This window comes from Ascaphus truei, unplaced genomic scaffold (assembly GCF_040206685.1).
Source record: "Ascaphus truei isolate aAscTru1 unplaced genomic scaffold, aAscTru1.hap1 HAP1_SCAFFOLD_1392, whole genome shotgun sequence".
NCBI classification, from domain to species: Eukaryota; Metazoa; Chordata; class Amphibia; order Anura; family Ascaphidae; genus Ascaphus; species Ascaphus truei.
In genome coordinates, this window is record NW_027454272.1 from 1039 (window position 1) to 15718 (window position 14680).

The 14680-nt window shown below is 52.7% G+C and overlaps 1 protein-coding gene across 1 annotated transcript in view; it reads left to right on the plus strand.

Annotated features, from left to right (window-relative positions):
* Window positions 1-596: 596 nt before the first annotated feature.
* The window catches only part of TIMM50 (translocase of inner mitochondrial membrane 50), a gene marked incomplete at its 5' end in the record, with an annotated part of 36275 nt that continues 22191 nt past the window's right edge, over window positions 597-14680 (plus strand). The window contains 3 exon segments of the mRNA XM_075581535.1: window positions 597-782; window positions 9097-9238; window positions 9621-9652. Of these exon segments, the coding sequence (XP_075437650.1) occupies window positions 597-782; window positions 9097-9238; window positions 9621-9652 (360 nt within the window).

Sequence of the window (14680 nt, forward strand, 5' to 3'; positions counted from 1 at the left end):
TTTCGGAGTGACATCGCGTCGCCAGGCACTATAAGCGCAGCCTAGGGAGTGGCTCAGTGAATAATGACACTGACTGTAAAAAAACGACACTGAGTTTAAAATCAGGGGAGCCCTGTTGAGTTTCTGATGTCAGCTCCTTGTGACATTGGGCAAGTCATTTTATCTCCCTGTGCCACACGCATTAAAATCTGTAAAATCATCTGGGCAGGGACTGTGTCTAAAAATACCTATGTGCTGGTACTGCACTGGAATTGTAAAGCGCTTCGAGTCCATTGGGAGAAAAGCACTATATGAAAAAGTTATTATTATTAAATAAGAAGCGAACTGTCGCCTCCTTTAATATTGTCCTAGTCTTAACCACGTGCTGTCAGCAAGGTTACCCATAGATTTGCCAAACACAAGATGGCGGCCAGGCCGTGACCCCTTCAGTGTATGTCACAGCTGACAGTTCCCCCTCCGATTGGTCAGCCTTTCACCACTCACAGCAAGATGGCCCCACTTCTTTGGCGCTGATTGAAGCGTTGCTGCTGTCAGTCAAATCGGCTCGTTTCTGATCGGCTGTACTTGGCCAATGTGCAGAGCTCGTGTGAGAGGAGGCGTGCAGGAAAGATGCGGCCTCTCTGATACCTGTGTGTGGGAGGTCGGCGAGGCTCCTACTGCCGCTGACGGGGCTAAGGATAGGCTTGCGATGCAGGGCTCTGAGCCAGGAGGCCTCGCCGGGAGGAGGCGTGGGGCTGGCGCAGGCCGTGCTGCAGGAGAAACTGCGGAGCCGGGAGAAGGAGGTGAGAAGGGAGGAACCTGATGGAGCACAGGGAGGGGCGTGAGGGTTGACAGGGAGAGGTAACCTATGACCTCTCTCTGATTGTGTCCCTCCCGGTGCCGCCCCCTCTGAATTTGTCACTCCGATGCTCCCCCCCCTCTCGCTCTGACCCCCCCTCTCGCTCTGACCCCCCCTCTCGCTCTGATCCCCCCCCCGCTCTGACCCCCCCCCCGCTCTGACCCCCCCCCCCCGCTCTGACCCCCCCCCCGCTCTGACCCCCCCCCCCCGCTCTGACCCCCCCCCCCGCTCTGACCCCCCCCCCGCTCTCACCCCCCCCGCTCTCACCCCCCCCGCTCTGACCCCCCCCCGCTCTGACCCCCCCCCCCGCTCTGACCCCCCCCCCCCCGCTCTGACCCCAACCCCCGCTCTGACCCCCCCCCCGCTCTGACCCCCCCCCTCTCGCTCTGACCCTCTCGCTCTGACCCCCCCTCTCGCTCTGACCCCCCCTCTCGCTCTGACCCCCCCCTCTCGCTCTGACCCCCCCCTCTCGCTCTGACCCCCCCCTCTCGCTCTGACCCCCCCCCTCTCGCTCTGACCCCCCCCTCTCGCTCTGACCCCCCCCTCTCGCTCTGACCCCCCCTCTCGCTCTGACCCCCCCCTCTCGCTCTGACCCCCCCTCTCGCTCTGACCCCCCCCCCTCTCGCTCTGACCCCCCCCTCTCGCTCTGACCCCCCCCTCTCGCTCTGACCCCCCCTCTCGCTCTGACCCCCCCCTCTCGCTCTGACCCCCCCTCTCGCTCTGACCTCTCGCTCTGACCCCCCCTCTGATGCTCCCCCCCCTCTGATGCTCCCCCCCCTCTGATGCTCCCCCCCCCTCTGATGCTCCCCCCCCTCTGATGCTCCCCCCCCTCTGATGCTCCCCGCCCCTCTGATGCTCCCCCCCCTCTCGCTCTGACCCCCCCTCTCGCTCTGACCCCCCCTCTCGCTCTGACCCCCCCCCCGCTCTGACCCCCCCCCCCGCTCTGACCCCCCCCCGCTCTGACCCCCCCCCCGCTCTGACCCCCCCCCCTGCTCTGACCCCCCCCCGCTCTGACCCCCCCCTGCTCTGACCCCCCCCCCCGCTCTGACCCCCCCCCCCCCCGCTCTGACCCCCCCCCCCGCTCTGACCCCCCCCCTGCTCTGACCCCCCCCCCCCCCCCGTACTAACCCCCCCCCTCTCGCTCTGACCCCCCCCTCTCGCTCTGACCCCCCCCCCTCTCGCTCTGACCCCCCCCCCTCTCGCTCTGACCCCCCCCTCTCGCTCTGACCCCCCCCTCTCGCTCTGACCCCCCCCTCTCGCTCTGACCCCCCCTCTCGCTCTGACCCCCCCCTCTCGCTCTGACCTCTCGCTCTGACCCCCCCCTCTCGCTCTGACCCCCCCCCTCTCGCTCTGACCCCCCCCTCTCGCTCTGACCCCCCCCTCTCGCTCTGACCCCCCCCTCTCGCTCTGACCCCCCCCTCTCGCTCTGACCCCCCCCTCTCGGCTCTGACCCCCCCCTCTCGCTCTGACCTCTCGCTCTGACCCCCCCCTCTCGCTCTGACCCCCCCCTCTCGCTCTGACCCCCCCTCTCGCTCTGACCCCCCCCCTCTCGCTCTGACCCCCCCCCCTCTCGCTCTGACCCCCCCCCCCCTCTCGCTCTGACCCCCCCCCCCTCTCGCTCTGACCCCCCCCCCCCTCTCGCTCTGACCCCCCCCCCCTCTCGCTCTGACCCCCCCCCTCTCGCTCTGACCCCCCCCCCTCTCGCTCTGACCCCCCCCTCTCGCTCTGACCCCCCCCTCTCGCTCTGACCCCCCCCTCTCGCTCTGACCCCCCCCTCTCGCTCTGACCCCCCCCTCTCGCTCTGACCCCCCCCCTCTCGCTCTGACCCCCCCCTCTCGCTCTGACCCCCCTCTCGCTCTGACCCCCCCCTCTCGCTCTGACCCCCCCCTCTCGCTCTGACCCCCCCCTCTCGCTCTGACCCCCCCCTCTCGCTCTGACCCCCCCCTCTCGCTCTGACCCCCCCCCCTCTCGCTCTGACCCCCCCCCTCTCGCTCTGACCCCCCCCCCTCGCTCTGACCCCCCCCTCTCGCTCTGACCCCCCCCTCTCGCTCTGACCCCCCCCCTCTCGCTCTGACCCCCCCTCTCGCTCTGACCCCCCCCCTCTCGCTCTGACCCCCCCCTCTCGCTCTGACCCCCCCTCTCGCTCTGACCCCCCCCCTCTCGCTCTGACCCCCCCCTCTCGCTCTGACCCCCCCCCTCTCGCTCTGACCCCCCCCTCTCGCTCTGACCCCCCCCTCTCGCTCTGACCCCCCCCTCTCGCTCTGACCCCCCCCTCTCGCTCTGACCCCCCCCTCTCGCTCTGACCCCCCCCTCTCGCTCTGACCCCCCCCTCTCGCTCTGACCCCCCCCTCTCGCTCTGACCCCCCCCTCTCGCTCTGACCCCCCCTCTCGCTCTGACCCCCCCTCTCGCTCTGACCCCCCCTCTCGCTCTGACTCCCCCCTCTCGCTCTGACCCCCCCCTCTCGCTCTGACCCCCCCCTCTCGCTCTGACCCCCCCCTCTCGCTCTGACCCCCCCCCTCTCGCTCTGACCCCCCCTCTCGCTCTGACCCCCCCCTCTCGCTCTGACCCTCTCGCTCTGACCCCCCCCCCCTCTCGCTCTGACCCCCCCCCTCTCCGCTCTGACCCCCCCCCCCCCTCTCGCTCTGACCCCCCCCCCCTCTCGCTCTGACCCCCCCTCTCGCTCTGATCCTGTCACTCCTGGTGCGCTCCCCCCCCCCCCCCGCTCTGATCCTGTCACTCCTGGTGCGCTCCCCCCCCGCTCTGATCCTGTCACTCCCGGTGCGCTCCCCCCCCCCCTCCCGCTCTGATCCTGTCACTCCCGGTGCGCTCCCCCCCCCCCGCTTCTCATACTGTCAACTCCCGATGCGCTCTCCCCCCCCCCCGCTCTGATCCTGTCACTTCCGGTGCCACACTCCCAACCCCCCCCCCCCCCCACACTCTGATCCTGTCACTCTCGGTACGCTCCCCCCTCCCCCCCCCGCTGTGATCCTGTCACTCCCGGTGCACTCCCCCCCCCTGCTCTGATCCTGTCACTTCCGGTGCACGCTCCCAACCCCCCCCCCCCCCCCACTCTGATCCTGTCACTCCCGGTGCGCTCCCCCCCCCCCCCCCCGCTCTGATCCTGTCACTTCCGGTGCACGCTCCCAAACCCCCCCCCCCCCCACTCTGATCCTGTCACTCTCGGTGCGCTTCTCCCCCCCCCCCCCATATTCTGATCCTGTCACTCTCGGTGCGCTTCTCCCCCCCCCCCCCCACTCTGATCCTGTCACTCTCGGTGCGCTTCTCCCCCCCCCCCCCCACTCTGATCCTGTCACTCTCGTGCGCTTTCCCCCCCCCCCCCACTCTGATCCTGTCACTCCTGGTGCGCTTCCCCCCCCCCCCCTATATTCTGATCCTGTCACTCGCTGTGCATGAAAAGGCATACACACACACACAATGGAACACAAACTACATAAGAAGAGACACACTTACTTGGGAACTGGGGTAAAAAAACTAGATTTTCCTAGCTGAATTACACGTAAAACAAGAGTCTTTAGTTGACTGGGACTTAGCCCGAAATGTCCTGGAACTCAAATCCACATCCAGTTCAAGACGCCACTGCTCCCTTCTCTCCGGAGGACTTTTCGTTGAACGGGACTTGGCTCCAAAGGTCCTGGAACTAAAATCAACTTGAAATCCCAGCCGTGACCGCTACGTTCATTTTTGAGAACTTGGTCCCAAAAAGTTGGACTTAGAAAATATTTGCGGTTGGTTTTTCTGAAGCCGGTGCTCTGCTATTCGAGCAGAGGCATCTTTTTCCACATTCATAAACTCTGTCGCTGTTTTGGCGCTTGAGAATTTCTTGGGTGATTGGCTGAGAGTATTCTTATAGTATTTTGGAATTCATTCACAAAATACTACAACCAATCACAGCGTGGGAACTTTCCTACCAGCCAATCAGAGCGATGCCAGTCTTCTGAAGCCGGGCAAGCAGGGATTCTGAATCAGCCAAGGGCATGTGCAAGTTGCCACCTAGTCCCTTGCTATTCAGAAGCCACGCGCTGAATTAGGCACCTCCAAGTCTGTTTGGGCAAATGGTAGTCCGGAGGAATTCCATTCATCCCATGACGTGGGTACTTGAGCCCTTCCTTCCTGCCCAAATGTTCTTCACACCTCTATCATCCTCTGTGGCTTTCATGTCCGATGTCTGAGTAGACTCACTGGCACCAAGTTGGTAGCCCAGTGGCTCACTCAGAACATTGGTTCTGAAAGTCCCAGCTCATAATACCGTGCACAACAGTACATATTACACCAAACACAAATGTTGATAAAAATATACTGTTGCATGTCCTAAGTCTCTGGGTATGGGGAACAGAATAAAAGCTGCACTTTGTTTTCTATTAGCCTATATTCCCCACAAACTATACAATAGACTAGGGCTGGACTTTAAAAAATCCCCTCACACCCTTATATATGGTTGGAGCACCCCAGAACCTATATACTGGTTCTGAGTGATGTGGGCATTAACTGGGTATCCCCTTAACCTTTGCATCCCTATACCCCATTTACCTTTCTGGGCTGTGTTGAAGCAGGAAACCTTAGCGGTGAGTCGCGCAAGCGTTTTCAAGGGGAGCTATTGCCGGGACAATGTGCCTATGTGTATCTGGGAATTAGTATGATTCTCTGGTACATTTTTGGGGTATATATTTGACATGAGAGAAAGGAACCCTAAACGATGCACACTACTCTACTGATTTACAAAATAAATACATTTTATTGAAATCGTAACTACACTACAAAAATAGGACGATTAAAATCTACAAAGAGCGCTGAAATGTCTAGTGACCCATCAAAACTAACCAAAACCATGGCTGGGCTCAGATAAGACCTCAAAAGGGGTTTTGATGAGTGCGAGCACATTGTGTCTTGTGGATATATGTCCTCTAGCACCCATTCTTCCAGCTCCAATTTGTGATAAGCAGTTATACATGTATAAAACCTTGGATATGATCTAGCAGCCCATTTGCTTCACAGGGGATTTAGGCTTAATTGCTCTTACAGCCTCATATGCTTTTCAAAGTATCATCGCAGATGAATGTAGCAACTCACTCTCATTGACTAGCTGAAACAAAGTATCTTCTGTTTAGTTAATTGACATCTGATAGATTGTGCCCAGGACATACTTGAAAACGAGAGGTAACTCTCAATGTATTACTTCCTGGTAAAATATTTATAAATACATGTATTAAGGGCTTAATACCTGTCAAAATGTACTAACCAAAGGTTATATACACCGGTAATCATACAGCATTGCCTAGTGGTCAAATTAATATATTGTTTTAATTTTCACTGTATTTCATATACTTCATGGCACTAAGAATTCAATATGTAACAGTGACTAACAAAAACCACACAGATAAGGAGATGTATGCACTCTTTTATTCTCCTGAAATTCAGTGTAGGATATTTTAATGAATGTGAACTTTTCAATAGACCGCTTAATATAGCAAGTGATAGTTGCTAAATGCTCCTCAGTCTTTTTCCAAAATATGGAACCAGGCATGAACCTTTATACAATTCCTCACACTTTGTTTTTTTTGTGAGAGTTTTGATGGGTCACTGGACATTTCAGCGCTCTTTGTAGGTTTTACTCGTCCTATTTTTGTAGTTTACTTACGATTTCAATAAAACGTATTTATTTTGTAAATTAGTAGAGTAGTGTGCATTGTTTATGGCAAGGGGGCGCAAACTTTTTTCCCTGCGCCCCCCTGCCGGTGGTTCCCCTCTCTCCGCGCCCCCCGCTTACCTTGGCTCCGGCGTCATGACGTCACATGACCTCGCCGCGTTGCCATGGCGATGCGTGTAAGAAGCCGCCGGAGCCATGGTAAGTAAGGTTTACAGAGGCCCTGTAGCTCCCCTGGCACTTAATTTAAGTGCCTTTGGGAAGCGTGCGGGGCTTCTGTAAACCCCACGCCCCCCCCCCCCCCCCCGCAGTCAGTTTCGCGCCCCCCAGTTTGCGCACTAGGGTTCCTTTCTCTCGTGTCAAATATATACATCTTTTTCCCTGAGGGCACCACTCTAGAAAGAGGAGAATAATAATTATTTCAGGCTGAGCAGGGACCTTCCATTTTTATTGTACATTTTTGGGGTATCCAGCAATTCTGGACCCTGACAAGCTAGACACATTCTGACAACACTTTCTCCGCAAACCCCCCCTTGAAACTCATACCCTAGCAATCCCTGCATGCTGGTATCCCTGGAAAGGCAAGACCACAAAAATTCTTTGCCATATAATTATATAGCATGCATATACAACAGTTATGCAACATAATTACATAGCATGCATATGCAACAGTTGGGCTCAAGAGCTGACACTCTTGAACCCCAAAACATGGATCAGAGGTAACCAAATGGGCTTAACCTTTATTTGTGAGCCTGGTTAACCCCTCGTCGTCACATACACCTCTTCCCTTAAGACACGAGCTCCAAGATTGAGAACCATCTTTTGTCTGGGCTGGGGTTCTCCTATTGGGATAAGCCATAGGTGTTTCTATGTTCACTGCCCTTGTTGTGCCTTCTTGACCACAGCGCAAGAGTTTACTATTTTCCTAGGACACCCTCAGGTGGTTGGGGTCGGTGACCACCGTAAATGGTCACCCGTATACACAGGGCTGCAGTTTCTTTAAAGCCTACACAATAGCATTACACTTGTAATGTCTAAGGCTACGTCCATAGCCTTAGGCATCCTCTCCGAGGGCTGCCACGGTGGCCGCGATCTGGTCCCCACCGGTGCTAGTATGGCCGGGGTCTCCTAGTCCTCTGAACTGGAACGTGAGGCTGGGGGTGTAGCCTCGTCAGACTCCAGGGTTCACTAGTGCTGCCTGCAGTTTTGTTTAGGACAGTACAATCGCTGCGACCGTGTCCTCACGGTTCTGTCTGCAGCTCATATTCCTCACAGCGAGGGATCACGTTATCCTTGGTCCAAGACCTGAATTTGAGCGCCAAAATCTTTGTTGATTTCTCTGGGTGACTAAGATAACTGCTGGGGTGTGTGGGGGGGGGGAGTGCTGTGTTGAACTGTAGCGGAGTATGGAGTGCCTGAACCTCCTCGTTCTGTGGTCTCTAAATAGAGACCGACTCAGTGCTGAAATACCTGCAAGAATTTCAAAGCCGAGCCCAGCGATACCATTGCTGCCACCAGAACAGAGCTTGTCATGGGAAACGAGGACAATTTACACCGGGATCGCAAAGGCCAGACAAAACAAAGGAGTTAAATAAAGCATGTTTATTTTGAGTCAACATGCTCAACACTATACAATATTACAATACAACTCACCAAATGGGTTACGGAGGCAATCCTAGCTCACTGGGTGCTGGACGCTGCTTCAATAGGTTTACCCAGGTCAGCTTTCACTCTCCGCAGGGTTCTGGTCCCTCAAGACCACGGGCATGCTATTCACAGAATAGCAAGTTCAAAGGTCTACTCAACCGAGCCTTGCGGTGTCTCTGACAACCTCAAATACACCTACTTACCAAAGTCAGGGTGAACTCCTGATAGACTGCGGAACTGTCATTGGCAGGGTTTCATAGACCTCGGCCCCCATCTGAAACTATGGAGGGCTGCCAACCAATCCGCGCACGGATGCTACGTCGGCCAATTACAGAGTGCGGGCTTGCACGTGACGGGCCGTGTGAGGCAACAGTGCTTTAGTAACGTGAGAAATTCTAACCGGTCACTGGGAACTGCGTTAGTTGGAGCTGGGCCCAGTTTCCTTTGTGTACTGGCTAACTAAGTAAAGTACCCGCTTAACACACCCAGGAGTCATTTGAATACATTACAACATATATACATGAGGAAAACACTGCTACGGAGCACACAGTATCACGCATCAGCCATTTTAGCCACTATAAGATGGGAATGCGATGCCAAAACCTGGACACCCATCTGGACTGGTAGGGGCAATGGCTGTGATTAACCTCTCTATGCTGGCCACGTTGTCTCCCTACTGTCACACCCCCTGTCTGATCCCCTCACTCCCTATGTCTCTTCTCCCCCCCCCCTCTGATCCCCTTGCTTCGAGTGTGTGTTTGTGTCCCCTCTGTCTCCCCTCTTCTGAGCCCCTCTCCCCCCCCCCCGTGTCCGTCCCCCTCTGATCCTTCTCGCTCCCGCTGCTTCTTCATCACCCTCCGATCCCCTTGTTCTGTCTGTCCGTCCACTCTCTTTTCTCCCCCCCGTCCCTTGTTGCTCTGATCCCTTCGCTCCCTGTGCCTCCCTCAGGTCTCTGATGACCCCCTGGAGTCTCCCAGTTCGGAAGAGCAGCAGAAGAAGAAGGAGAACACTGCGAACGCTAAGAGGATTATACTGAGAGCGGCCGGGCTGCTGGGAACCGCAGGGGCCGGGGCTTTACTCTATATATTCGGTCAGACCCCTGTCCTGTGCATGGGGGAGAGACTGGGAGGGGAGGGGGGGGAGAAATATACAGGGACCCGGAGAATCCTTTTTAACAAGAGCATGAGTGAATTTACGTAGACTTTGTTAGTTTGTCCTAGTGATAATATTCTTGCACTGTACGGCTGAGACAATGCACACAGAATGTCTCTGCATCACAGAATTTACAATCTAATGTGGCTGAGACACAGGGATATTGCACACCAGGTTCAGCCTCTTCGGATGCAGTGATATCCCTGCTGCTAATTCCCCTCCCACCGTGAGACGCAGAGCAGTGCAGGAGTTTATAAGAGGAAAGCTCCCTTGTATCGGTTTCCTCTGCACAGCACTAAATATCCTTCTCTCCTCCTCAGGCAGTAGCTCTGTGGACGAACAGGGAAACAAGGTAAGAATCACACCAGGCGGGATTACATTGTTGAGTGCTTTCCATGTATGCCACAAACACACAGCTGCTAAATGGGCAGCTCTATCCCTTACATAATACTACGGGGAAAGACAATATTTTTAACAATGCAATTTGCTCCTTAGAAAAATGTAATTCTCCTTTTTATAGTAACTGGTTTTACATATTTGTGTATTGTGATAAATTAATGTTTTGCTTTTCTCTGGGCGCACTGGATTGAACTATATCTGCTATGTCTGTTTATGCCTAATGATATCTTCATAATTACTTAACCAGTTCTGTGGCTTTGCGAACTGACAAACCGCTTGATCACTAAATGACATTAGGTAACAATTGTAAAACTCTTTCCGTTTAAAAAAATGTTACAAGTTTTTAAAGCGTATTTGAAAACACTTCTTAGAAAGTACATGCCTTCCACGCGGACGTGTGTATGTGCAAGGGGGTTACCAGTCCTCCCCAGTTCCTCACCCACCACCCTATGAAGGGCACTAAAACGAGCACGCAAACTCCCACAAATCCTTACAAAGCCTTCAAATTACTCTGCCACCACCGGGATTAGGTTTAAGACCTACACCTAAGGCAGGGGGGGGGGCACGCCCGTCCTCGAGCCACCAACCGGTGAGGTTTTCAGGATATCCCTGCTGTAGCACAGGTGGCTGAGTGAAAGGTCCTTCCTACACAGGTTAGAGCTCAAGGACAGTACTTAATATTTTAGCTGTATTCCATCTAAAATGGAATAACTGTGCTTTTATTTAAAAAGATAGCAAAGTAACACAGTTTAGAAGATCAGAAAATGTTATGACATAAGAAGGTGGGGCGAAAACAGAAAGCCTTATACTTCATGTTGGGAACAGACATAATGGGTTCCATCAGGAGACGATAGGGAGACAATGTGAGCTTCTCGCACACATGCATTGTATCCCCAGATGAGTCGAACTTGTAGGCTAAAAAAACCACACTTTTTTTTATAACCAAGAACTCTTTGATCTGTGACTAGTATCCAGACCCTTGCCAGGGCTGTAGCCATTTATCACTTCCCTCTAGCTATGGGCAGGTTTACAGCTTGGGGTCTGGAAGAGAGCAATTTTATTTCGACTGTATTCAAGGAGTATAGAATGCTCAATCACTCTTTCCCAGTAATTACCAGATTCATGGTACCAATGTCCTATAGAGAATAATCTCCCAGTCATGCACACATGCAATGGGATTCTTGTAGTTTTTTTTAAAACGGTGAGTAATGTGGATTATCTGCTACTTATCACAGTACACTTGAGAGAATCCTATAAGGTTTCAAAACTCTCTACACTATAACCTAGTCAATGAAAAAATAATATTGGTCCACTTAAGGCATGGCGTAAAATAATTTATTTGAAATGGTGTTCCAGTATATCACAATAGGGCACACTCCAAGCTAGTGAGTCAGTAATATACTTCGGATGCACGCTGCCTATATACGGTAGCAGGCAAAATGTAAAAAAAAATTTGGGGTGGGGGCAGGAGGAGTGAGGTGAGGGTTTAAAAGCGGTCACTTCACGGTGTGCTGGCTGTTCTTGCAACAGGCTCCTTCGGCCTTAATTGAGAATCGGTGCGTGCGTACACGCACCAAAGGTGACCGCGAGGAGTCGGATATACAAGCCGCACGCTGAATCCTGTTCCGTGGCTAGTGGCAAAGCAGTGTGAGGCACACGATAGCAGATTGCCGAGTCTGTCTGTGCAGGGGGAAATTAAAGTCACGCTTATGATCTTTTACTTGTCGCAGTGGAGTCTTATTACTTTCTCCAGGGTATGTGTTCAGTTATGACCACAGTTAACACCTATGTGACACTGCTAATGGTTCTACAGAACTGATAATATGCCAAAAACAAATTAATTCCTGTCATTTGAATTCCTCTAATTCTATCACATGCTACCTCACTCCTCTAATTGTAAGAAAATTCTGACGGTTTTTTCGTATAAGCTTTTAGGATTTCGTCCCAGGGATTCTACAACAGTCTTTGAAATCGCCCAAAAACCTGATTAACACATTCAGAGGTCTGGAGTGGCTCAATACACCCCTACCTGCCATTCTGCATCCACTTGAGAAAATAAAGTAGCTCCTTATATGTTTAATTACTATTTATTTACTATACAGTGCAGTGTAGGTCAGCATGCAGAACAGTAGGTAGGGTATGTGAGCCTGCAGAGCAGTATGCAGAGCAATATGTATTTAGTAGTGTGCAGAGCAGTTTGACTGTAGGCATGCATTGCAGGTGTCTCTGGCAGTGAAAGAGTTCAACATGGTCCTTCGTTTCATTTAATCGTAGGTGGGACTGGCCTTTTAATTAGGGAACATTGCCTTACAGAGCTGACACTCTAAACGTTACTTTAGAGGGGACAGATTTCTTTCTCCCCTTGTGACACATAGGAAGGGGCTTTGCAGAGGTCATAGGGTTGACCACTAGGAGGCGCATGTGACCTTTGTGATGGACATGTTTGTGACATGATGCCTGATCACCACTAGATGTCAGTATGGTCCTGTATCCTACAGATAGGAGCAGGACTAGTTAGGCCACGGGTTGGCAACTGACTCTTTCCGCACCTACATGCGGCTCTCCTCCGTCCGCAGGTTGCCGCTCCCCAGTTGCTGCGCCTCTCCCTCACTTTGCTGTCGGTAGCTGGGGGGGGGGGGGGGGGGGGGATGGGCCTGGCAGCTGCTGGCCTGCCTACTGCACTGTCCCACGCCGGGCCTCTCAGATGCCAGTGTGCACCGGAAGTGCGCGCCGCAACTTTGGTGCGTGCTGACGGCAGAGTAGCCCGGCGTGGGACAGGGCAGGAGGTGGGCCAGTAGCTGGGGAGATGCCTGGCGGCAACAAGAGGCCCGACCAGTGCCGGCAGGGCCCCCCCCCCCCCCGCAGCTACCGGCAGCACATTGAGGGAGATGGGGAGCGGCAACCCAGGACAGTGCAGGAGAGAAGGGGGGGGGGGTGTGTGTGTAGTGTGTCATGTAAGTGCACCAGTTCGGCCATGCTGCACCCGCAGGATTTTCCGCGTGGTTGCCGCTTGAGCCAATGAGGTGACGTCATGGCCATGCCTCTCCGTCACACGCGTGAATGTCCACAAATTGCTAAGGCGAGAGGCGCGCGCCTACTTGCGCTCTGTCGCGCGTGAACTATGGCTGCATCCTTACTTTAAAACCAATGTTCTTAAGCTTTCTTTAGTGAATCTATCCTTTTTTTAAATTTTATGATCGATCTCTCTCTTTGCCGTGTGTGTATGTACAGAATATTTTGGGGGGGGTTCTCGTAGGTATATTACTGATAACGTGCCTGGAGAGCTGGTGATTAATATGCTTTAGCCCCTCGTGTAGTGGTATGTATGTCTTGGGGGAAGGGGGTGTGTGTGTATGTATTGTATATTTGGGGGGGGGGGTAGTGTGTGTGTATTTGGGGGGGGGGGGAAGTGTATGTATGTAATATATTGTGTATTTCTAAATTACATGCTGGTTTGCACAGAAAAACAATGAAAAAAACTACCCTCATATTTTTTCCTTTCCCTAATTTTGATTAAAGTAAGTTTGTTGTATGTTACTGATTATACAGTGTATACCTGTTAGTGTGTGTGTGTGTAGAGTATATGTTTGTGGGGGTGTAATATTCATGCATGTGTTACGGCTCTCTGAATATTTTGGACAATTTTTTTATTAAATGACTCTTCCTTGAAAGGTTTCAGACTCCTGAGGTAGATTATGGGAGAACATCTGAGATGAAAGGTGACTGTCCCATTTAATACATATTTTTTTTAAGGGACATTGGCAATCTTGAAAGGAGTTTAGTGCTCACTGAGCAGGCCCTGTCTGGGACTAGTGGAACTGAGAGTGAGGACCAGTAACAGGTAGGTAGCTGAGTAATCGTTTATAAGGGGAAGAGGTGGGCTATTATGAGTTGACCCACCCCAATAGATTTGCCAGATTGAGTGAAGATAGTATGGGTGTGTGGGATGGAATGGCCAGGCTGGGGAGACTGATTCCTCTAGCAGCCAGGAGAAGAGTTCCTCCAGCACAGAGGGGACTCTGGATACTTGGAGAACCAGAAAGGTTGTGGTGGTAGGGGACTCCATTATTAAAAGGGCAGAGAGGGCAATCTTGCCGTGACAGCATGAACCGAACAGTTTGCTGTCTCCTCAGGGCTTGGGTTCGGCACATTGTGGATCGGGTAGACAGATTGTTGGGAGGGACTACGACTGACCCCGGCGGTCTTGGTACATGTTGGCACCAATGACAAAGTTAGAGAAAGATGGAGGGTCCTAAATATATGTATTATATTATATATTCAGGGATCTAGGCCGCAAGGACCTCCAAGGTAGTATTTTCTGAAATACTACCAGTGCCATGTGCTACCCCAGGGAGACCGTCAGAGATTAGGGAGGTTAATGCTTGGTTAAGAAAGTGATGTAGAAAAAAGGGTTTGGGGTTTTTAGAGCACTGGGATTCCTTTTCTGATGGGTGCAATCTTTATGGTAGTGATGGATTGCACCTCAATGAAGAGGGAGCTTCTGTGATAGGGGGGGGGTGTTTACAAGGTTGGAAGAGATTTTAAACTAGGAAGGAGGGGGGAAGAGGCAAGAAACAGATAATGAACTAGACAGAATAGATATGAATGGGGAAATAGCTGGGGGTCATGGAGGGAAGTGGGAGTTTGGCAAGCAGGGAGACACCATATTAAATACAGATAATACCAATAAACGTCAAAAGAGTAAATCCAATTGGAGTAGAAAGGCAGGAGCAGATAAGATAATAGTAATAAAGACTGGAAAACACATTTTAAAGACATGCTTGAATTAATACAATAGCTACAATGGAGCAATTATATTATAGGCATTACTGAAACATGGTGGGATGAGACTCATGACTGGGCAGTTAATTTTGTGGTGTTCCCTTTTTCAGAGGGAACGAGCAAATAGAAGAGGAGGTGGAGTATGTTTATGTATTGGATTTAAAACCTATTAGGGAAGATGTTTATGAAGGGAATGATG